At 29.4% G+C, this 23,893-nt stretch overlaps 1 protein-coding gene across 3 annotated transcripts in view; it reads right to left on the bottom strand.

Annotated features, from left to right (window-relative positions):
* Window positions 1–4,568: 4,568 nt before the first annotated feature.
* LOC107454901 (patched domain-containing protein 3) overlaps window positions 4,569–23,893 on the bottom strand; it is a 127,013-nt gene continuing 107,688 nt past the window's right edge. For all 3 annotated transcript variants that reach the window (XM_043042915.3, XM_071182904.2, XM_071182903.2), the window contains exons 3-4: window positions 12,195–12,527; window positions 4,569–7,989 (exon numbers count right to left, since the gene is read on the bottom strand). In XM_043042915.3, the coding sequence (XP_042898849.2) occupies window positions 6,152–7,989; window positions 12,195–12,527 (2,171 nt within the window). In that variant the 3' untranslated portion in view covers window positions 4,569–6,151. The remainder of the gene's footprint in view (window positions 7,990–12,194; window positions 12,528–23,893) is intronic.

Below are 23,893 nucleotides of genomic sequence, written 5' to 3'. Positions count from 1 at the left end.
ATCAATTATTTTAAAATCCTAGTTTACTTTGGTAGAAAATAGTGGTCTTCTGAACGTGCGCAAAATTCGGGAATATCAAAGCAAAAAGCTGCAAGTTAGAAAAAATCAAGACAGTCTTAATTTAGCAGAAAATCTGGGATATCAAAAACTACAAACCTTGCAATGTAGAAAGCATTTCATGCTATGTCTAATATTTTCTTTCATTAAAAAAAATAATCATTCTTTAAAGGTACTCGGAAAAAGTATACTAAAAATGTACTTAAATTTCAGAATAATTTTTATATGTAACAAAAACTTTATTCATAAACTTTAAAAATCCTATCAGGAGACACGATTTAGATTCTATGGCTATTGACTCATCGCCCATTTTGAAAGACAAAATTTTTTCAACTCCATTTTTTAAAAATCTTATGACAAACGTTTATTAAACAATACGATTTTTAATATTCATTGTTTTCTTCGAATAATGAAAACAATGAATACAAAAAATCGTTTGTCCAAACTTCGAATAATGAAAAGATATCTCCTCCATGTTTATTACTAAATTTACTAATGCTGGTTGCTAACATTGACTACACCTGGTGGTATAGTCTTTAAAAAGATTGCTAAAGAGAACTATAATTCGAAACCTGTTTTTTTCGCCAAATATTTGGCGATGAATATTACTTAAAGTTCAGGAGTCTGCACTTAAAAAATAAATGCAAAAATATATTCATAACAATACATTTCCCCCTTTGACACACTGTATTGTTATGACTACACCTCCTTTGGAATAGAATTTCCCTGGATGTACAGGCATGATCCCCGATATTCGAGTATTGTAAGACTGCAGTAAAAAAAAAAATAGTGCGTGGAGACCCTCCGCGCGGAAGAAGTTAAACTTCGTAACCTGCGACGTTAATTGTAGAAGAATCAGCAGTCGTAGAAGGATCACTAGTTCTATTCAACGACTCTTTTGCCTGCTCCGCTCGCCTCCGTGCTCTGTAATAACGGTAATAGTATGCATTTTTCTCTCGTGGACCTCTTGAACCAGTGGAAGTGCTTGTGGTTGCCTCATCGTCTCGCCATGGAAAATGTATTTGTATTAATAATGTATGTGAATGCGTCATAATGTAATTTCAGAAGAGAAAACCTAACAATCAATTGATATTCACGAGAGACGTACCTTGACATAGCCTTAAAACCGTCGCATTGTCCGTGGGATTGTTTTCACTCATTTTTTACAATTGTTGTGCACTAAGTTTGAAACTAAAAAGTACTATCCTATTAAACAATGTGTGTATCAAATCAAACTAAAAAAATATTTATAGAAAAACAATACTTTTATGATTCTTATTATTTTTATGCTAGTGAGAACCAAAACAATATGGAAATAAAAGGGAAAACTGGATCCTACCACGTGATTTCCCGGCCAATAAAAATGTAGCGTTAAACGTTTAACGCAACCTTGTTGGAAGTCGCATAAGAAGTATAACTTCAAAAAAAAAAAAAAATTGCCCCTTTTTTTAAAAGGAAAAAGTCGACTTTTGAAAAAGTGACTGAACTGCCGCGAATTGAGTATCAAAAAGTTATTAGTTATAACTACCAAAGACGAGTTGTACTATCGTCAGGAAGTTTAAAAAAGAATAACAACGCGAAAATTAGTGGAAAAGTTTGCCGGAAAATGATTTAAATAGGATCTAGATTTACGATGGAGTCGGGGCGAATCACGCGTATTTTATTCTTTTATATTAGGACTGAGACAAGTCGACACTTTTGGCGACTGAAGTTTGATAGTTTGGTAGCCATTTTCTATGTAATAGTCCAGGGCCAGATCTGGAAACGTGGTAACCCTGGGCACGAAACTCTCAAGGGCCACCGTCGCGTAACTTTGAAACCAGATTTACTTGTTTATTTACGAAGTTCCTTTAAATTATTTATAACATGAGTGAATGACGAGATTATATTTATTACAATTTTTGCTAAATCAATATTCTAAAAGACAATTTTTGAAGAAAAACACAATGAGAAATTATTTGACGCTTTTAGAGGGCCCTCAGAAATGTGGGGGCCCCAGGTCTGGGCATCTCCGCCCTTATGATAAATTAGGCACGGTGATGATCGCCAGTTGGAGTCTGGCGATTTCTAATCTAGAGCTCGGTTCTGAGATCTCTTCCGTATGCGCAAAGAGCAGACTTGGCTGTCAATAGTTGATTTTCCAACTAACCATAAACAATTGCCCATACTTAAGTCCTTAAATAATCCCACAAGAAAAAAAAATATCAATGGTTTAAGAATTTTCTGTTATCGATCGCAATTTTAAGGGGATATAGGCCAACCTTTTCATTGTATTTAAAACCTTGTTATTTTTCTTCCAGTGGGGTTATTTAACGAGGAAAGTTACGCAAATTCTTCCTGGAACTCGCACAATAAATCATGTCAACAATTTTAAAAACTATTCGATGTCAAATATATACTATTTTTAAAACTATACTAACTCTAAGAAAATGAAAAACAAAAATTATTTTTTAATTTCAGAAAAAGAAAATTGTTTTTTTGGATTTTTATAAAAAATAAATTTATTTTGACCCAAAAAAATTCTCAATATTTGTCAATATTCAAACGCTAGTAAGAATTTGAGCAACATGCCATATTCAAGCCAATTACCAAGTTTGAATCAGGTGAAAAAATTTGAATTGAGAATTAAAGACAAAATTCTAAATCAAAAACTTCAAACAAAAAAAAATAGTTTGCATACAAATCCATTTAAAAAAATGAGTGTTATTTTCTGTTTTTAGTGAGTGGATTTCAGTATTTTTGTCGTAAATAAGGAAGACTTTGAATATTACTTTATACTTGATGTCAAATTTCTCAAAATAAAGTAAGGTAAGTCGAAATTTTCGTTAGGAAAAATCATCTAGACCGCTTAAAGATGAACATCTCCTAAGCTCTTTATCATTAATTTCTAAAACTTGATTTTGATATATATCATTAAAATCATTTCATCATCTTGATCGTTAGAATCATTTGTATCAAAATTTTGAATAGTTTCAAACACCACTCTATTAGATAGTCATTGTTGCTGATGTGCGGTGCACCAAAATAAAAAAAAGGACTACTCTAAATAACTTTTGATCTAATGATCGGATCTCCACGTTCTAGGACTCAATCTTAATGATTCGAGAGTTTGATCTCCAAATATGCTAATTAATTATGCAGACGATATTTTAAGTTACGAAATCAGACATAAAAACGAACTTTCTCTGAATAAACATGTCTTCTTTCGAATGTAGGGAGATGCTGCAATCTGGGGAATATGGTCCCCATAGTTTGAATGGGAGAGCGATCTAAAAATTGGATCGCTTAACTTTTTGCGTATTTAGCCATGACAAAAGAACTTTTCAAGCCATTTGAAAACATTTCGCACAAAATTATAAAATTCGCTTATCCGAAGATAATATAAAGCAAGAAATAAATTTTTGTAAGTATTTATTTTTTTACTGAATTTTAGTTAAAACATTTTAAATTGTTAGGTATACAGTTTTTTATGTTATTTTAAAGTATGTCATTTTACGAGACAAAATACAAAATTTGAGTGAAATCGGTTGAATATAGTTCCTAATAAATCAAATTTTAAAGATATTTGAAATCCGATTTTTCAGGAGCTATTCAACCGTTTTCGCTCATATTTTGTATTTTGCCATGCAAAATTACGCACTTTAAAATGGGGTAAAAAATGAATATCCTACACTTCTAAAATGTTTCGACTATTATTTAACAAACAAATAAATATTTACTTACATTTATTTTTTGCTTGGAATTATCGTTGGATAAACGGATTTTATAATTGTGTGCAAAAATTTTTCAATTTACTTCAAAAGTTCTCGAGACATGGCGAAATACAAGTAAAATTAACATTAAGGGGATCAAACTTTGGATAGCTCTCCTGACCAAACTATGGGGACCATATATCCCAGATTGCCGCTACCCCTTATATTTTGGGGGTCAGAAATTCGAATTCGCTGACGAAAAAAGGAATATTTATTCAGAGAAGGTACGTTTTTATGTCTGATTTCGTAATTTAAAATATCGTTTGCATTAATTAATTAGCACAGTTGAAGTCAATCCCTCGAACCATTAAGAATGAGTCCTAGAACATGTAGATCCAATCATTAGATCAAAATTTATACAGGGCGGTCCTTTTTTTTTGACACACTGTACATCTCAGGTAGTTCCTGCTTAAAATATCGCAATGATATTTCATTTTGTTTCAAGAACTCGATGTTTTTTTTAAAAATAATTAAACTAATAATAATAATACTTTAAAATAATTTCTTTAAGGGATCGAAGTTCTCCGTTCTAATTTTTCCGGATAAAAGTTTTTCTTGATTTACGTCATCTTTATACTGTGTCAAAAAAAGATAATTTTTTTTGTATCTACAAAGTAGGTTGTGGGTACTAAAAAGTGTCAAAGTAAAAAGACTATCTTGAGTATTCATCTAACTCAAAAAGAAGTACTTCTAAAGTACCTATTTAAATACGTTTGAACTTTTTTTGTAGTAATCACATTATAAATAAAAGCAAAACAATTGTAGCATCACATTTTAATTACAAAAAACACATTATAATTAGATAATAACATCACATTTCAAAATACTAGGGAACCAATTATTCTCACATTAACGCTTAAAATAATTATACATAAATAAAAATACAATAAAAAAGTTTGTATATAAAATAAGTTCTGACATATTAACCATTCGTATTTTTAACTTATTTTCATACAAAGTTAGGGAAAGAATTATTTGGCTGCAGTACACGATTAGATAAATACAGACAATTAAAAATCGGGCTTAATGCACGAATTCAGTCCGGTGCTGGACTGGCTAAGTGTGAATCACTATCCGAGCTCAGCTCAAGTGACTAGCCAAAGTTGTAGTTGTTTGAGGAAGGTTTTAGTTACATTCATACAATTGCTGACAAACACAGAACATTACAAATACAATATTACAAAAGAAACATTTACAATTAATATACAATGATTTTATTTTTGATGTTTTACAATAAATGTAAGGCACAAGTTCAGTTGTTTTTACCAATATACAGTATTGGTTTAATTTCACTTCTTCATTAATCTCAATGTCATTGGTATAATAAATAATCTCCACCAGGACTGAATAAATTATTTATTTGAAAAGAAAATTAGGATTGTATGGCACCAGGGAGAAATTTCTCTGAAAAAATGCCCTAGGGCTTGTTTAAAAATTGTCTATTATCATTTCACACTAACAATTAATCAGAAGATGTGTTATGAAAAATACATTTATTAACAATTGTTCAGAAAAATTATTCATTTTCATTTAGTTCTGTTTAGAAATTTTTGTTAGAAAACATTAAACACATTTCATTTGTATACTTATAATTATTGATGTAAAAGTATATTCATATATCAAATTTTTATTATTATTGTTAAAACCTTATCTTCACTTCGTATTTTATTGATACCAATTTTCTTTTATATTCAGTATAAAATTTATAAAATAGTTTGTTTCGCCAAATATATATAGATTGTCAAAACTCTGTAATTTCAACAGTTATGATAGACAGTTTTTGGACGCGTGTACAACCATTTATCACTTATATCAGACTTCTATTATTGTACAATTTATTGAATATAGTTTAATGCAGTTTTGCGAAAGGCTTTTTTTTTCTGTGCGATTTCAATTACATATTGCTCAATATCATTTTTAAAAAAAATGCAGGTTTAAATAATTAATTGAAATACGTTCATATATTCTATTAATTTTAGACTTGCAGTCACAATGATTATGCATTGTAACCGTGATATTGCAAATTATTAATTTGTAAGTATATTAAAATTCTGTTTGCGCGGCAAATGTCTTAAGTATTTGCATTTTTTTTTAAATATTTGTATACTTTATTGATTTCTAAGGCATTTATGATATATGTCAACATAACTACCTTCTCTTTTTACCAAAAATCATTACAATAAATTATTTCCAAATTGGTAATCATTCTGCCTTGTCTTTAAATGTTTCCTCGAATCTGTCATGTTGCAAAACGGATGGCATTGAGTATGAAGTGGTTTGAACTTATAAACGTGGCACAAAAATATATATTTGTTCTTTAAATACTTAAAAATAAAACTTAATCACAATGGCATTTGAAATTCTCTTACGTAACCACTATTAAGTCGTGACATGTAGCGACTCAGAGGACTGTCTTGGTCATCGTTATTGGAAGATGGCAAGTCTTTGTGGTTTTTCTTGGGGGATTCTTGCTGTTTCTGCAAACTCTCCCACCTCCCATTATAACCCGCTTTATTATCTTTGTGGGCACAGTGATAAGCGCCCATTCGAGAGCCTTTCAAATCGTCATCGTCGACGAACCCAGGATTGACATGGTCTTGCCTTTCCCGAGTTCTTGGCGAGTCACTTGGTTGGCCCACCGCTGTGAGCTTGGACGAGCTTCCGTGCAGCTGGTGTGAGTGGTCAATGATTTCATCATTGCCACGCCAGCTACCGTCACTACTTTCACCACTAGTGCCGATGCCCTGATCCAAATCTCCATTATCAGTCCAAGTAGCTGTTGTCTTGTACTTGGGCTCTTCTGTGATAATGGACAAGTGAGGATCGGCAAGTGTTCTGTAGGTTGGTGTTTTACCATCATGGTTAGCAAGTATGTCATTTTGCTGGGACGTGATATAAAATGGAGGAGTGCCTTCTTTTTCAGGCTTCTCCCTCCTGGAGCCTGAGCACCAACCATCAGTCAATGATAGCAAAACAGGTAGTAACAGGAGACCGTGTACAGCTGCAAATAATATCACTAGAAAAACAGTTTTGAAAAATACTGAAAATATATATGAGGGGGCAGCATTAAGTACAACGATGCCCAGTATTGTAGAAACGCTCCCTTGAGCAATAGGTAATCCCAATGAATGCAGAGCAGTTTTCATTCGCTCATTCGGATCTTTGTTGGTAGAAGATATGAAGGCATACGTTATGTGGGCCGAATAGTCAACAGAAAATCCTATGCATAGAATTAGGTTTATCATAGATATAGCATCCAGATTTACATTCCATAAACTCATAAATCCGACCACTCCGATTTCAATCGAAAATATAGAGAAGGCTACCCATAAGGCACAATTAGGGTTGGGTATGAAGAGGAATGATATGACCATCATTACTGCCGTCGCTACACCAACCGCCTGTATGGACGTTTCTTTAATTAATAAGAACTGATCAAACAACACGAACAGCTGATTGAATACTACAACGGGCAAAGTTGAATTAGCGGCTATAGCCCTTAGCTCTATCAGCATATTCTTTTCGTCATTCGCATCCATAATGTTTTCTGTTTGCAAAACGAATCGAGCAGCGGTAATTTCAGTAAAATCTTCGTTAAATTTTATATCCTGTTGGAAATAATTTTGCGACAGCCTGAAGAAAACTTGCCGGATACCTTTGTAAAAATCTTCTTTCAAACTCATGTTGTAGCCCTGCAGAAAAACTTGCGTTCTGGAATCTTTCATGAATCTGTGGTATATTCTTAACCACGATTCAGTGAATCTGTTTCCAGCCATCAATCGATTATTCTCTAATCTATGCAAGAGCTCCTCAACTTCTTCTTGGACTTTTGGATCGGAGTAATCAAGGGTTTTGTTTATAATTACTTGGATCCGATAAGGGTATTTTCTGAAATATTTGTCCTCGAAGTCATAATAATCAAGGGAATAAGAATCGTATCTCGCCATTTTGAAACGCTCCAAGCCTTCTTTTACTTTGGTGCAACCATATAATCCAACTGAGAGGTAGATGAGGAAGAAAAAGATAACCGTCATCTTTACGGATTTCTTACTTAGGAATACTCCGAGCTTGTCTCTAAAAAATTTCATCATCATGTTTTCTTCATTATCCAGAGGATTATCAGGATCCAAAGGATTTCTTCCACCCGTACAGAAAAGATTATAGCATTTACCTCGATCCTCTGAAATAGAAAGAAATCAATTAGGAGACTTTGATTGCACTACAAATCTTTATAATTTTAGACCTGTATGCGAAGTGGAAAAATTCATGTCTTGTAACATATTTTCTTTGTAAATTAAAAGTTGGTTGTTTGCTTTTTATTTGAATTTATGAAGAATTATTAATTTATGAAGTTAAGAAATTGCTCCAAACATACCATTCTTCAGCAAAAATCATTACCAGCACTTTTTTTTTTACGATAAACAATTTTCATTGAAGAGATGACATTTTATAGGATCTGGGTTTGACAAGCTTATAAGCAAAGATTTATTTTTTTAAGTTCTTATATAAAGCTGAAAACTGTTTTGGATGAAAACTATTATTTAGCAAACAGTTTCTTAATGTTTCAGTACATTCTAAATTTGACTTTTTCAAACTCTCTAAAATGACTAATCCCTTTGCACGTTCTTTCCTAAGCTTTACAACCTTTAATATAATTTTTTTTTCGTCTACAGAGGGGTCAACTTTCCAAACTAGCTATCAGCAATCAAAAGTATAATAGTACAGGAATACATGCTGTTAGTGTTTACGAAATTTGAAAGAGCGTTATTTTAAGGTATATATACTACTTAATTCTGTATAGGTTTATAACATTATTAAGATTGTGCATGAATTTACAATTAAATATAAAAGTTATACAATTAAATATAAAAGTTATACAATTAAATATATTAAAAAGCTTACAATTAAATATAAAATGCAAAGATAAAAGTACTAAAAAAAAGTACACAACACTAAAATTTTATGCTGCATTATAAAGTGATAAATTAAATTGATTGCCTGGAATTAATGTTCTAGTTTTTGAATAAAATAGGAATAGCATTTTTATCATCCTGCATTTAAGCCACTAAACGTTTTTTCTCACACTATTTCAGATATGAGTTTATGTTAATTTGCTTTTTGATATAAAAAGATCATTAAATTTCAGAATAGCTTGTTGGAAGTGGAAGAGATGAGATGTTTCTTTATTTTTTTATTTCTTGTTTCTAAGAACATGTTGTTTTTTTTCGAGTTCCCTTTAAGGTGTAAAAAAAATTGCTGATAAGTTGCAAACGAAAAAATTTAAAAAAAGGAAACGCTCAATTTAAACAGATTATTATGGAAATTCTCAAAAACCGTAATTTTTATATCACTCAACCACCATAAGACCGTAATCTTGATTATGAAATGGTAAACATTATGAATAAATCGTAATTGTTGGCACCTCTGCGCTTACAATGCATTTATCTTGACTACTAAAGGAAATTTAAACTTCATGAAACTAATAAATTACGTTCAAGACAACAACTCTGCCATTGTTCTAGAATAAAGTAAAGTCATAACGGAATACCCGGAGATTGCCAAACACTGCAATTAAACCGATATTGCCATTGCCGATCACAATGCTTACTCAAAATATCCTCATTGGTAGACGGATCATGGGTTAGAGTCCCCTTACCGCCGGGAAGTTTTCGTGATTTTTCTTTCCACGTAACGCAAATATGAATTAGTTTCATCAAAAAGTTCTCCAGGACAAATTTTTCCAATTACTTGATCCTGGAATTCCCTTGACTTCTGGATTGGGTTTAAAATGACAAGGCTACGGATTTTGTTTAATCAATGAAATATACGTTCAAATAATATTCGAATAAACCTACTGGAAATATTACGATTGCTATACAATTATGCTTATTTTTAAAACGCGTTTAGAAAATAATTACAAAAATAAAAAAAATTAAAACTTATAAAATAGTCAAGTAAAATTTCGACAGTTTCCAGATTCGCTTTCCGTCTTATTTGAAGACTGCAAAGATACTGAAATTCTCAATTCAATAATAGTTGAAAAGTAATAGGATTTTCGAAAGTGATTGGGAATTAGACTCATTGAATTATCCCCATTGCATTTCAGCATTTTTATTATTCTTTTATTTTTAATTTCGTGCATACAATTTTTTGTTTAATGAAAATGTAAATAGAATTTGGAAATGATTCAAAATTAAATTGGTGGAACAAAAGGAGAAATTATGATTAGATACTATTAGATATCGGGCCGCGACCAGTTTGTCTGGGAAGTAAAGTTTGGAAGTTGGTCACGAAATTTTGAAGCCCTAACATTCATGAGCCCCCTGGTCTACACCGGGGTGTTGGCGGAATGCCTTACGATTAATTTCCTTTTTTCCAGTAAGTATAACAAGTTAAGAGTATTATTAAAAAATAAATAAAATTAATTCTTAAAAAACCACGAATGAATTAAATCTTAAAAAAATCATGAAGTGATTAAACGATGATTCGTTGAAAACTAATTCCAAAGAGCATTTAAGGGAACTTTTTAAGACAAGGCGGGTAATATGTAAGTAGTATTTTCAAAATTGTACTTATCTAAACTTGATTTCAAGAAACTTCAAATTTTAAGACAAAAATTATTGTAAGAATACATAAAAAAAAGGTAATAAAAACAAATAATGAATCTATATTTTATTTAGTATTGACCGAATTCTTTTTGAAAATGATTACTTACAAAAATTTATTTATTCAACAAATGTTAAACTGAGTTAAAAGTTTGTTGAAAATCCATTTAACCACAATGAATCAACAATCATTGCTATCAATGATTTTTTTTTCTGAGAAATGTAAAGATAGAAATCTGGCCTTGAATTGTGTTTGGTTATCATTTCGGAAGAAAATTTATTTTGAAACCAGTTTTCACCCACTTACGATTCATAAAAGTTTAATGACAAGTAATTAAAACACTTCAATTTTTTTTACTTTATGCAAAACAAGCTGCCGCGAAAGGGAATTCCGAAACAAAATGAGGAAATTTAACGAAAAATAGACCTGAAAATTTTAATTTTCAGTTAGTTGCCAGTGGCCATGACTTAGTACTGTTGCCAGTGGCAACTTTTTCATCAAAACTAATGATTTGGTGACCGATATCGACAGGACCTTTTAATTGTAAACTATTTTTTAAACTTTACTTTAAAAAAAAATCATGTTAGAAATAATCTACGGCCATAAAAAGTTAATTCGACAATAAAAATAACATAAATCTGTGACAAAATTTAGTTTGACATACTGACTTGAAAGAACTTTATATAGAATATTTGGGAATTCAAAAGGCATTTTATGTGTACATTACAATTTTCAAATATGCGAACTGAAGAACTCCCTTTTTACATGAATCTTTCCACAGTAAAGTTTAAAGTTGGTTTTACTAAACGAATTTTTTTTTATTTTAAAGATAAACTCTATGAAGGTTGTAACGAGTAGATTCAAATTATTTAACTAAGTTTAGTTGTAACTATCCTTTTCCCTAACACTAAAATCTTGGCAACTTTGGGTGAGGGATTTTCGTCAGGTGCCCAGCTAGCGGTTAAGAACCAAAAACTTTTAATGTCGGTGTTTACAATAAAAGTCTACTCAAATTTGTGTTTATACTAACGTACTTTTCTCCCTGTTGGAAAAAAAAAGAAGAAAAGTTTTCGTTTTATGTTTATTTTTTTATTCTGCATTTTTACACCATTAATAAACAGTACTGTACTACTTATAAACAGCACTGTACTATTAATTAAGATATTTCTTTGAGAATACATTTTTGTCATCCATGCTAATAAATTTGCTAACACCGTTTGACATAGAAAGAAAGAATAAAACGGCGTTTAGTGGGAGGCAGTGTACCCATGCATGGGTAGTTGTCCAACGACCAGTTCACTGGTGATGTACCTTCTGACTGTCATTTTGCTTCTTATGCAAATGTCCTGGATCATAGTACACATGGTGCTATGCTAAGCCTACTGTTGACCCTGTAAGTTGTTTTTCCGGTATACCGTACCACACACCGAGTAGTTCCCCGCATTAGTTACGTTTTCGAAGAGCTGGACTTGCTCACACGCTTGATATTTTAATTCTTTTTTTTGCTAAAACGAATAAGAAATGAGAACTTACTTTGTCGACGTGTAAAAGCAATATTTATAAATCCTGTATTAACAAGCAATCAATATTTATACCACTAAAAACTACAGGTGTGAATTTATGGGTGTTTCATTTGAATTGTATTGAACTTATGTGAATCTTACTAAACTTAAGAAAAATGCTTTGAATTATGATTGTACAAAACTATTTTATGCAATAAATAGTTTTATATAGTTTTATGCAATAAATAGCAATATAATCTTATGTATAAGGACTTACGTGCTAGTGATTTAGGCATGGTAGGAGTACAAATGAATGAATGCAGATTTCTTTGTTCAGCATATCCACTGAGAGCCATGACACCTCCAAAAAATGTAATATGATAGATGTACGTAAAGAGTACGGCCATTGCAGTATAGATACAGAAAATACGGACACAGGGAAATGGCGTGATGACACCGATCCAGAAAGATATGAAATTTGTTAATGATGTTATGGTGATTGATACCCCTGCATCCGCAAATGTGATGGACAGTCTTTCGGGAACACTCAATCTATCATCTGTTCTACGCCAAGCAGCCAGTAAGACGAAAGTGTCGTCCATTCCAATCCCTAAAAATTTAAAATAGAGAACAATTAATATTTATTTTCTTCACAAAATATATTTCACTTCACAAATTAAAGAAACCTTCTGAATAACTTTTGATCTAATGGTGGAGTGCAATTATACAATCTTAATGATAAGTAGAGGGAAACCTATAGTTTGTTTATGGAAAGAACTCCCCTCGCCACAAAATCGAAGACAATTTGCTCATTTTATTCCCTTTCTTTGGCCGATACGAGCCAAATCCTGTTTAAATATTGACCTAACTTGAAATAATAAAACTTCGTAAGCATAATCTGTTATGCTTACTGTTATGCAAATTACTGCTCAATGCATTATCTGTTATGCAAAATACTGCTCCAGACGAATAGCAATGGAGTTCTTTCGATAAACAAACCATAAGACGTGATATAAGAGAAGATTTCCTATTTATTAACCCACTATTTTGTTTTTCTTTTTTAAGTCTTTTGTTTCATTTTATTCATTAAAACTTATTTTACTGACAATTTTAAACTTAACTATCAAATTTTATTCTTCAGGCTCTTACTATTTTGTAGAAATAATCTTGACGAAATTTATAAAAATATTTAAAAACTTATAATTTATACTATTTAATAAAAGTCCCACACATTCTAATGAATAAATCAAACAATAAGCATTCCAAAATCGAGAGGTAATAAATAAAGAGGTAACTTGCAACAAATATTTCAAAATTATGATTAAGAAATTTGGTGTTCACTTAAATTAAATCATCATGGGTTGCAATAGTATTCACGCAAAAATTAAATTTAATTTCTGAATAAGATTATTAAGTTATGAAGTCACATATGAGATCTCATTAACCTCTGAACAACACAACTTCCAACACCGTTAAAAAAATTATGAAAATAATAATAATTTAAAAAATAATAATAATAATAAAAGAAAAATCTTGACTTAAAACAGAGATGTATTACTGTGTATCGTGTTATTTGTTTATTTTTATGATTTTCATTAGAAAGAACATCCTTTTTATGGCTATCACATTCATGTATTTTATAACTGAGGAACTTCTAATAAAATGAAACATAAAATAATTAAAAGCAAAAAACTTTCCAAATAAGTAAAAGAATAAATGGAAAAAAAAAAGGAAAAAAAATCTGAATAATGTTAATGAGACTTTCATCCAGGTTTCTTGTGTTCCTCAGTTGTAGTTTATACCATTGTGTAACAGTTTTACTGCCGGTTAAAGCTTCATTTTACGATTGAATAGAATAAAAATAATTATAATAGTAGTTGGTCATTAAAAAGAGGCTACTTTAAAAAAAATTTCCTGTAAATTACGTAAACTTATGCTGTAAAATGAATATTTTATTTATGATAAATCATAGTAGTTAATAATTTGCTATAAAAGATACTAACTTTAAAAATAACTATAGAAACTCTAACTTTACAAGATTTTCAGATGAAATTTGAAAAAAAAAATGCTAATTTAATCTTGAAATAAAATAATTCGTATTTTTAAATTTCAAATATAAATTTATCAGTTGTCTGGTGAAGGCTTGTTATAGACATTACGTAATGAAAGGTCAAGTATTAGTTGTTGTATAAAACAGTAGATGGCAGCAGCAAACAAAAAGTTAGTCTCAACTTAAAATGAATAATCCAATGCCTTTTCTTTTTCTCATTATACTGGTGGTATATGGCAATGTACTTTGAATGATTTTCAAATGAAAGACTATGCAATTTATTTTGTCTTGATTTGATTATTATATAATAAATGGTACGCTGTTAAATTAATAAAATAATTATTAATAAATTAATATTTTTAAAAAATATTAAAACTAAAATCTTTGCAGCGCAAAATTTAGTTTATAGAAAATATGTTCAGAAAATCATTCCAATTATCATTAAAATCTTCAGAAGTTGTGAATGTTTAGTTAAAAAGTTCTGAATTATATTGCTCATAAAAACGCAATTGCAGTTTTAGCCAATAGATGGTAGCACTGTTTCGCATTTAAAAAACATTTCGTCCATCCACCCCGCTTAACTCCACGCTCAATTTAAAATTATTTTTAAAAATTGTACAGAATTAAATAAATAACTAATTCCAGAAAATTTTTATTGATTGATACACACAATGTACTCTCAATAAGTTTACCTCTTAAAATTATTGTTATTTCAAGAAAAGAAAAGTTGATAATTTTTCTAATATAAAACTTTTCGATCGTCTTTTTAAAATATTAAACAGAGGTAAATTTTCATTCCCATTACATTGAATATTCATAAAATTTTTTTATTGTTAAATAGCTTTAATATAAATTAATATAATGTTAATAGCGTTGAGTGCGAAATTTTTGAATCATATGATATTCGTAACAAGAAGAAAATGTTTTACGCAATATGACTGATATTCAAACCAATATTGAAATACAATAAACTAATATCTGTTAAATAATTTAGAAGAAATCTATAAAATACATATTATAAATCACATTTTAAAGGCTTTTAACATTGTTTTTGTCAAATATCAACCGGAATCAAATAAAACAGGATTTGCAGCAAGATTTGCAATGTTAAATACACGCTTTCATTAAAATCTGATACATTATCAGATCATATTTTTATTTATGCTAATTCTTATTCTGATATCATTATAATTTATAAAATGCATGAAGATTGCCATTATTGACATATCATTGCTGATTAATAGCAAAGAAGCTTAGTTAGAAGCTAATGATATCACTTAAATTTTGGACACAGTGTCTGATGACAATGCATAAACACGTAAATGTTTTTTTTCTCTTTTTCTTCTTCTTAACTATTCAATTTATTCGCTTTTAATGAAACATATATATTACAGAATTTTTAAGAAACTGAAAACAAACTTTGTTACATAAAAAAAGTATATATAATTAAGAATCATTTTCATGATAATGATAAGTACCCTGATACTTAATTATGCATAATATATATACAGTACAGAACCCGTTATCCGGAAATCAGAAAACCGGAAAACCAAAAAACCGGAACGAAATTCGAGGAATTTTCCTGCCATTTAAAAAAAAAAATTTTTTTTTCATCATTGATTTTAGGATTTCTCTTTCTTTTTTGAAAGATTTTTACCCTACCCTCATTTTGGAAATAATCATTATTAACCATTCATATTATTCAATCATTTGGAATAATATTACTTCATCGTTTTTTTCTTCTTTTTAAGATTATTTCCAAATTTTTTTTTTTAGTTGGGTTTAACAATAAAAAAATTTTTGTAGCAATTCAGAAAACCGGAAAAATCAGTTATCCGGAATAGCGATGGTCCCGATGGTTCCGGATAATCGGTTCCCTACTGTATAAGAAAAAAAAGGAAAAGAAGAAGAAAAAACTCCATTGATTTTCGCATTCTCTTATGAACATTATAAAAATTCATTATCAGTTCTATTAACATTCATACCTGTTTTGCACTGTAAAAAACTCTGGTGTAAAGTGCCGTCACTTTGGATGCATCATCCGCAAAACTCATTTTTCCTTAAAATCCATTTTTACCGTAAAATATTAAACCGTAATTTTTGCAGTAATATTTATTTAATTATAGTGATTCAGTGATTTTACGATAATTATTACTGTAAAAATTACTGTCCATCAGATTTTTCATTCCGTAACATCCGGTAAAAATGGATTTTTCAATAAAAAGTACAGGCACTCTGAGTGCCGGTACTTTTTACCGTAATTTGATGCGACATTTTTTAACAGTGTATATAAACAATAAAAACTCTAATTTTTTATTTTTTATTGTTAAAGTAAATAATTTTCACCTACGAAAACTACATATAGGTACTTTTTGTTTTAGTCAATCTTTTTCAATTGTAAAATTTGTAAATTAGTTCCTTTCATTTTAAAAGATAATTTTGAAGCATGAAAATTATATTTTGTTTCGTATTGTTATCGAAAAAAAAAAGAGAATTAAATAAACATTATTTTTTATAAGCTTTCGGTTTATGTATTTGGTACATGGTATAGTCATTGTTGATCATATGCCATGGCAAATTATTTTTCATTTGACTCTTTCTATTTTTTGTTCAATAAATACGTTTTTAAATGGAAAATCTCATGCATTCCCAAATCATGTACCAAAATACGAAAAGATGAAAAATAATGATAATTCGAGCAGAAACTAAAAAGTACTTAAAGATTTTTATTATTACTTTTATAAAAGCAAAAAGGCGAAAGTATTTATATCTTTTTAAGGAGGTATTTCTTTGTATGGAGTTCACAAAAACAGAGGAGAAAGTTAACAATTTCCTTCCAGAAGAATATTGAGGGCAAGGTCGAGAGAAATTTCATCAAGGTAGAGCTTGTTCGTTATGCTCCGCTTCACAATACTTGGAAATAATATTATTTTGCTTTCACTGAATCACCAGAGCGTTTTAATTTGAGGGGGGGGGGAAATAATCCTGTCGAAACATCCCTATTACTACATTCTAATGTAATTAAATTGTCTAATGATTTCTGCTTCAACCATAGGTGAAGAATCGTTACAGAGTGAGCAATTAAAACACGGACGACTTAAGACCAATCGATGATGACACATAAGATTTGAAACGACGTGACAAAATGAGTAATCTCTTTTCTAATGGATTACACCTGAAAATTTAAATTTTCAGTTAGTAGCCAGTGGCCGGTAGACTCTAATAACTTAGTAGTCACTTTTTCCTCAAAACCTAATAGGTAGGTGACCAATATCGATAAGTTCTATTCATTTCATAGCCGTTTTTTGCTTGAATTATTATATATTCAAAATTATTATGTTTACAAAAAGTGTATAATTCTATTATATACACTCATGGACAAAAAAATTAGCGCACCTAGAAGGAGTCGTCAAAATGAAACGAAATTTTACATACGTAATCACTACTTTGATATAAGTAAATGATTAGAAAATCAAAGATTATCGTTCTTCTTTGTTTTTCGAATGATTTACTTATATCAAAGTAGTCATTACGCATGTACAATTACGTTTCATTTTGGCGACTCCTTCTAGGTGCGCTAATTTTTTTGTCCATGAGTGTATTTTTTGAAGAAGAAAAATATAATAGAAATAATCTACGCCTATAAAAAGTTAATTTATCAATAAAGATATGAAGAAATTTATAGTTAAACATATTGACATATTGACTTTGACTTCACTGTGCAAGAAAATTCGATGCGCAATAAAACACAAAAAAATATGGAAAAAAGTGACCGGTTGCTTATTTAAGACGCCAAGACACCTTCTTGACACGTCACTTGGCTGGTGGCGAGTGGTTAGTTTCAGGTCTATAATGGATGATCCCATGCGGAAAAAATCACATAAAAACGAAACTTCTGGTGAATTCTTATTATTTTCAGATCAGTTTTAACAGATTTAAAGGGAATGGTGCTTATTCTCTCAAGTTTAATTCCAATCTTACTGAATTTTTCATTAAATAGATAAGACGCTTTCACTATTACATCTTTTGTAGTGATAACAAAGTATTGATTGTCACAGATTCTCCTTAACTTTCTTTAGGCTTAAAAGGGATTTTTTTTTTTAACAAAAAATCTCTGTTTTTTATTTAAATATTTTGTTGTTTTGCATTTTTTTTAATAGAAAAACAAGCTTTTTTTTATTTACTTATTTGTTGTTACTTTTAATTTATTGAATCGCTGACTTGCCGTTGATAGTTTTTAATTTTATGATCATAAAATATTTAGTAATGTACTATTTTCGGAATTGAGAAGAAAAGATGAAAGGAATCATCCTAATCAAGAAAAAAATTCATTTATTTTCGTAAAAAAAGAAGGGGAAATAGAATGCAAGTAAAAAAAAAACTCCTGAGTGAAAAAGTTACCTTATTAACTAGCGAGAGTTATTGAAAGTTTCTCTAATCGTTTTCTCAATTCTTGAGATAATAATCCTATACTGTTTAATTTTTTAATACTAAGAAAAACATTAATATCGAATCACTAATCATTTTGCATTCGAAATTATTTTAATTTCATTGGATTGGTTCATAGAAAATATCAAGTTTTCTGCAAATTGAGCAATTAGGTAAATTGCCCAAGACACTCATGGAAAATGAAAACTTCCGCATTCCATTTGAAAACAAAGAAGAAAAAGAAACTAATAAGTTTTTCTTTCTTTAAATATTCTATAATATATATTTTTTGCCCAATTATAACTTAATCAACTAAACCAATTTCCTATATTGTGCAAAGCTACACATAATAAATGGACCTTAAAATAAATATTTCTGAAAAAAAGTTCTCTAAAAAGTTTTTTATATTGTTCACTTAGTTTTTATTCTTTTGTTCTCTATTTATTTTTTAAATTCGTGAAAAATAAGCAAGGGAATTTTTAAACTAAATCTTTACTCGGGAAAACATAACTCTACAACTTCGTAAACCCACCCTCGAACTCTCACCTCCGGTAAAAATTCGAAAAGTTTCAAAACGTAGTTTTTTCTTTTTTTTTTCATGAAATGTACTTTGATAAAAGTACATAGTTGCATGAACATATTTAATGAGTATTTCATGCTATCTGTTTTTTTTTCTTTTAAATAAAATGTGAAAAATATTTTTCAAACAAATATAGCTTCAGTTTTTAAATTTTAAAACAAGTTTTCAAATATGAGCTAAAATTATTCAAATAATTTTTTAAACATGTTAATAAACAATTTTAAAAGCAAGTAAAAAGTACTAAATACGTTCATTTTTAAGATTAGAAAAACGAATTCATTCTATACCGAATTTATTGAGCTATTTAGGAAGTATGTATTCTATAATGTAGCAGTTTCCATTATAGGTTTTATATAAGAATTTTTTCTTTTCTTTTTAAATAAAATTTCAATTTAGGTATTTTATAACGAATTAAAAGAATTGTTAAAATAACCAGAAGGAAATGCTAAATCTAAAAATTGCACTTATCTCTTGGTAAAATCTTGATGTTTAAATTAAGTGTATTACAAAAAGCTTAATTGAAATTTTTTTGGTTTCATAAATGTAAAAGCTTTCGAAAATTTTAGCATTGTAATTATTTTTAAGAAAAACTAAAAAATACTATATTTTAAAATTTACATTGTTTTATAAAACGTGACTTTTACTTCAGTGGCCTTTTTTTTAAAAAAAAAAATACGGTCTTGACTGCGTACAGAAAAATTTACAGACTTTTTAAAAAATATTCAATTTTACAACTCCTATTTATGAAATTTATGTTGGGTCTTTATCTGAAACAACAGGTAATAAAAAATAATCGTTATGGAGGTATGTATCTAAGAGTGGGTTTATAAGAATCGAGCAGAATTAATAATTTTTAATGTATTGATTGATTGATCTGAGTGCACGATTTTGCTTTTTAGTCAGTATCAGGGGTAATATATACAAGGCTGATACTTGTTTGCAGTAAAATAAAGCAGATACAAAAGAATAAAAGAGATAGTAGTTTAAAGATTTAAAAAAAAAATCCCACAAAGCAATATTAATGCAGTTCAATGTTAGCAACTACTTTATGCGAACAAAACAAAAAGGTTTTAGTTCTATAAATTACGACTAGTAAATAAATAACGATAACACCGTCACATTTCTTTGCTGTAAAATATAGCCACTTAAAAAAAAAATCGAAAAACAGAAGATACAGCAAATAAATAAAACTGTAGAAATCCCGCAGAAAGAAAATAACAAAACGATTTTCAATTATTATTGCATATGAAAAAATTACATTTCTTTGCAATAGTGTATAGCTATAACAATTTTAAAATTATTTCGAATTTTCCTAAAGAAATGAAATCTAAATTGAAAGGGCAATTAAGTATCTTTAAATAGCCTCAATTTTGTAACAATATTGCTCTCGTTTTTTCTCTAAAATGTTAACAATTCTTAAAATCTTTGATTATGTAATCAAATAATAACAACAATACACCGATATTTAGAGTAGTTCAATCATTTAGTCTTAAAAGAAAAGGCCAACGTTTAATAATTCCAGCAGTGATTTTCCGCTTGACTTCCTCCATAATTTTTTCGTTGCTCGTAATCAACAATAATCATGAAATTTCAAAACTAACGATGACCTTTATAACGTTTATTTAACAAAAATCTTTAACTCGCACCTTAGTTTGATTTACGTTAAAAGAAATGTAAAGCATTTTACCTTAACTTTACATTTAATTAAAGATATTGTTGTCTAATGCGTCATTGCGGCTTTATGTAAGCTTCATTTGCTTTATTATGTCAATATCAAAATTATTTTTTTAAAAAAAGTTAGCTTATATTATGTAAGACTGTTGTAGTTAGACAAGCATGGTGAGTTTTTTAAACGTCTAGCACATTTAATTATAAGATTCAAATTACAGATATTTAATGTATTTATTCAATTTAAATATTGTATTAATATTAAATGCAGATTGCAATGAATATAGATAGCATGTTTCGAAAAAACAATCTTTACATAAATGTTTTTAGTAAGAATTTTCTATAACGTTGCGTGCTTTCCTTTATTTTATTTATGATTTGTTGTTGCCTCGGATATTTTTTGTGTTTCAGAATTTTCAACATAAATAGACATACAAAAGGTTTTAAGTAGTATTTACATAGATAATTGTTTTAGTTTTCTTTCTCTATTGAAAATGGCCATATTACAAATAATTCAATAAGGAACTTTTCATGCAGCTCATAACAGACTTCTTTCCTCTAAGGCAGGGGTGTCAAACTCAAAAGCTAACTTGGGCCAAATAAATAATGCTTTACTTTAGGTGGGCCGCAAAGAAAAAAAAATTAATGTTCATAGAAACAAATCTTTTTATTTTGAATGGTACAATAAACATATATAAAGTTAAATTATTGTTTGATACTTGACATCTCTTCTCTGCTACTATCTTTCCTATTTCGGGAGAAATTTTATTGACCGAGACTACTTTCAAAATTGACCCAACGTGAGCGTTATTAATACAGTTTCGGACAGGAGATTTATTTCCATTCATAACAGAAAATAATTGCTCGCACTTCCAAACGTGGAAATAATTTCATGTGCGAATTTTCGAGTATTTTCAAACCTTGCCGGTAAATATTTGTAAAATTCAGTCACACCCACTTCAATGAATTTTGCCTTCAAATTTGAGTCGTACTGAATCTCAATCACATCCAATTGCATATTACTGGGTACTGAGTCTATATTTATTGGGAAAATTGAAGAAAACAAACAAAATTTGTCTCCCAAAGAATTAAAATCTTTAAACCTTGTTTCAAATTCTGTTTTAAGATTTGAAATTTTTTCTACGTATTTTTGACACGATGCAGTATCCCTGGAATGGCAGGTGCCACAAGCCAATTAGAACTTTACATTTTCGCGCGTACAATTTAAAATGATCCTTATAGTTTATAAATAAAGTATATTCTAATTTTATATGCTAGTTTTCTTTCTAATTCACATTTCTATTTTATTTTTACTTTGAGTCGGATATATTGACTGGGCCGCAAAAATGTTCATATCGGGCCGCATGCGCCCCGCGGGCCGCGAATTTGACACCCCTGCTCTAAGGATAATAACCAAATTAAAAAATATATACTCTTAATCTAAGTCGAAATCCTTTTAAAGCAAAGATTTTAGATTAAGTAAGTTCGTTTCTAGTTTATGTATAGTTGTTGTGGAGTGAATCTTTATAATTCGTGTAAAGAATTCACTGTTAATAGCTTGACCAGCTTATTGACAGTTAAGGTTAAATAAGGTAAAATAACATTAAAATAAATTGCTTTTTAACAATTTTTGTCTATAAATTTCTAACAGTGTGCAAAAAAGGAATGCAGATAGTAATGACAATTTTACAATTGTATAATAAAAAGCGTTATTTTTTGTTATTTCACATATTTAAAGTATCGACCTTAAAATTATTCAGAACATATTTCTATCGCAGTTAGAAATTACTGAGAGCAATTTATCTCGAATTGTTACTTTTGGTTAACCACAAATGCTTATTAATATTTTTTCTTCAGAACCAAACTTGTCAATTTCGTATACCTCAGTAATGACAGGTTTTCTTAAAAAGAAGTTGCTCATCTTGTTTTTAGGAAAAAACCCAGCCATAAAATGACCCTGGAGAATAAGTACAGAAATTGTCAATTTTATGATGGGTGGACTGGACTGCCTACATTCGAGAACAAATGCTTAAGAACAAAAACAAATAATAAATTCCAATCTCTACAAAACAGGTTCAAATCTCATAGGTCATTTTTTTTCATTAGGAATTTTCTAATAACTTTCTTTTATTACAGTCAACATTCAATTTCCTCGGTAGAGAAGATTCTAGAATAAGAACTTTTTATTGAACTTAAGAAGACAGAATAATAGTAATTTTGCTTACTTTAATCTGTCTTTTCCATAAACAATTATTATAATTAATTTGAAGTCAATAACTATTTTGAAGTATACTACACGTTGAAAATTTTTTTAAATATAAATATATTAAAAACCAATTAGTAACGTTTAGTAGTGAATAAAATAACAGAAAATATATTGGCTATATCAAGCTAAACAAATGTTTTCGATTTGCTTGAAACATGGAGTATATCGGGGTTTAAATGAGAAAGAAATATAATTTTTCACTGCGAATTAAGCTGTTTAATCTAAAACGAAATGTTTGATATTAAACGAAATAATGAAAAATAATGTGAACATTAAATTGAGAAAATGTATTGATTCTAAAACGTTGAACAAATTCAAGCGATTTTTATTAAATATCGGCAGCTAATATGAGAAAAAAAAATTTTGAAATAGATATTCATAACATATATTTTAAAAATTGTATTTATGACAGTTTAATCTAGAACAAAATAGAAAACAATTATTAATAAAAAAGAATTGCCTTCGAAAAATATAAACTAAATCTTGAGATATTAAATATAGAATGATTTAAATCAGGGCTGTCCAACTGGCGGCCCGCGGGCCACATCTGGCCCGCCAGCACATATTGTGCGGCCCGCCAACTTCTTATTCAGGCTGATGACCCTCAGTTTTCCCATTAAAATATAAGCAAATTGTTTTATAATCCTTCTGTTCCATTGTTTTATAATTAATAATTCAACTATTAATTGTTATTGTTTAAGAGGTTATTGTTCAACTTTTTCAAACTGCGGCCCGCCAGGTGATCAGTGACCGGAATTCTGGCCCGTGGGCTTTTTGCAGTTGGACAGCCCTGATTTAAATCATAATAATACACTGTAATAAATTTCGGATCAAATTTCGGTAAAAAGTACCTTCACTCAGGGTCTCGGTACTTTTTACTATAAAATTAATTTTTACAGGGACATGTTACGGAACAAAAAATCTGATAAAGCGTAATTTTTACAGTAATAATTACTCGAAAGGCACAGAATTACTCTAATTAAG

Source organism: Parasteatoda tepidariorum, chromosome 7, assembly GCF_982258835.1.
Source record: "Parasteatoda tepidariorum strain Cologne lab strain chromosome 7, Ptep-v5.0, whole genome shotgun sequence".
NCBI classification, from domain to species: domain Eukaryota; kingdom Metazoa; phylum Arthropoda; class Arachnida; order Araneae; family Theridiidae; genus Parasteatoda; species Parasteatoda tepidariorum.
The sequence above is the reverse complement of the archived record's forward strand: the minus strand, read 5'-3'. Positions and strand labels throughout refer to the sequence as shown.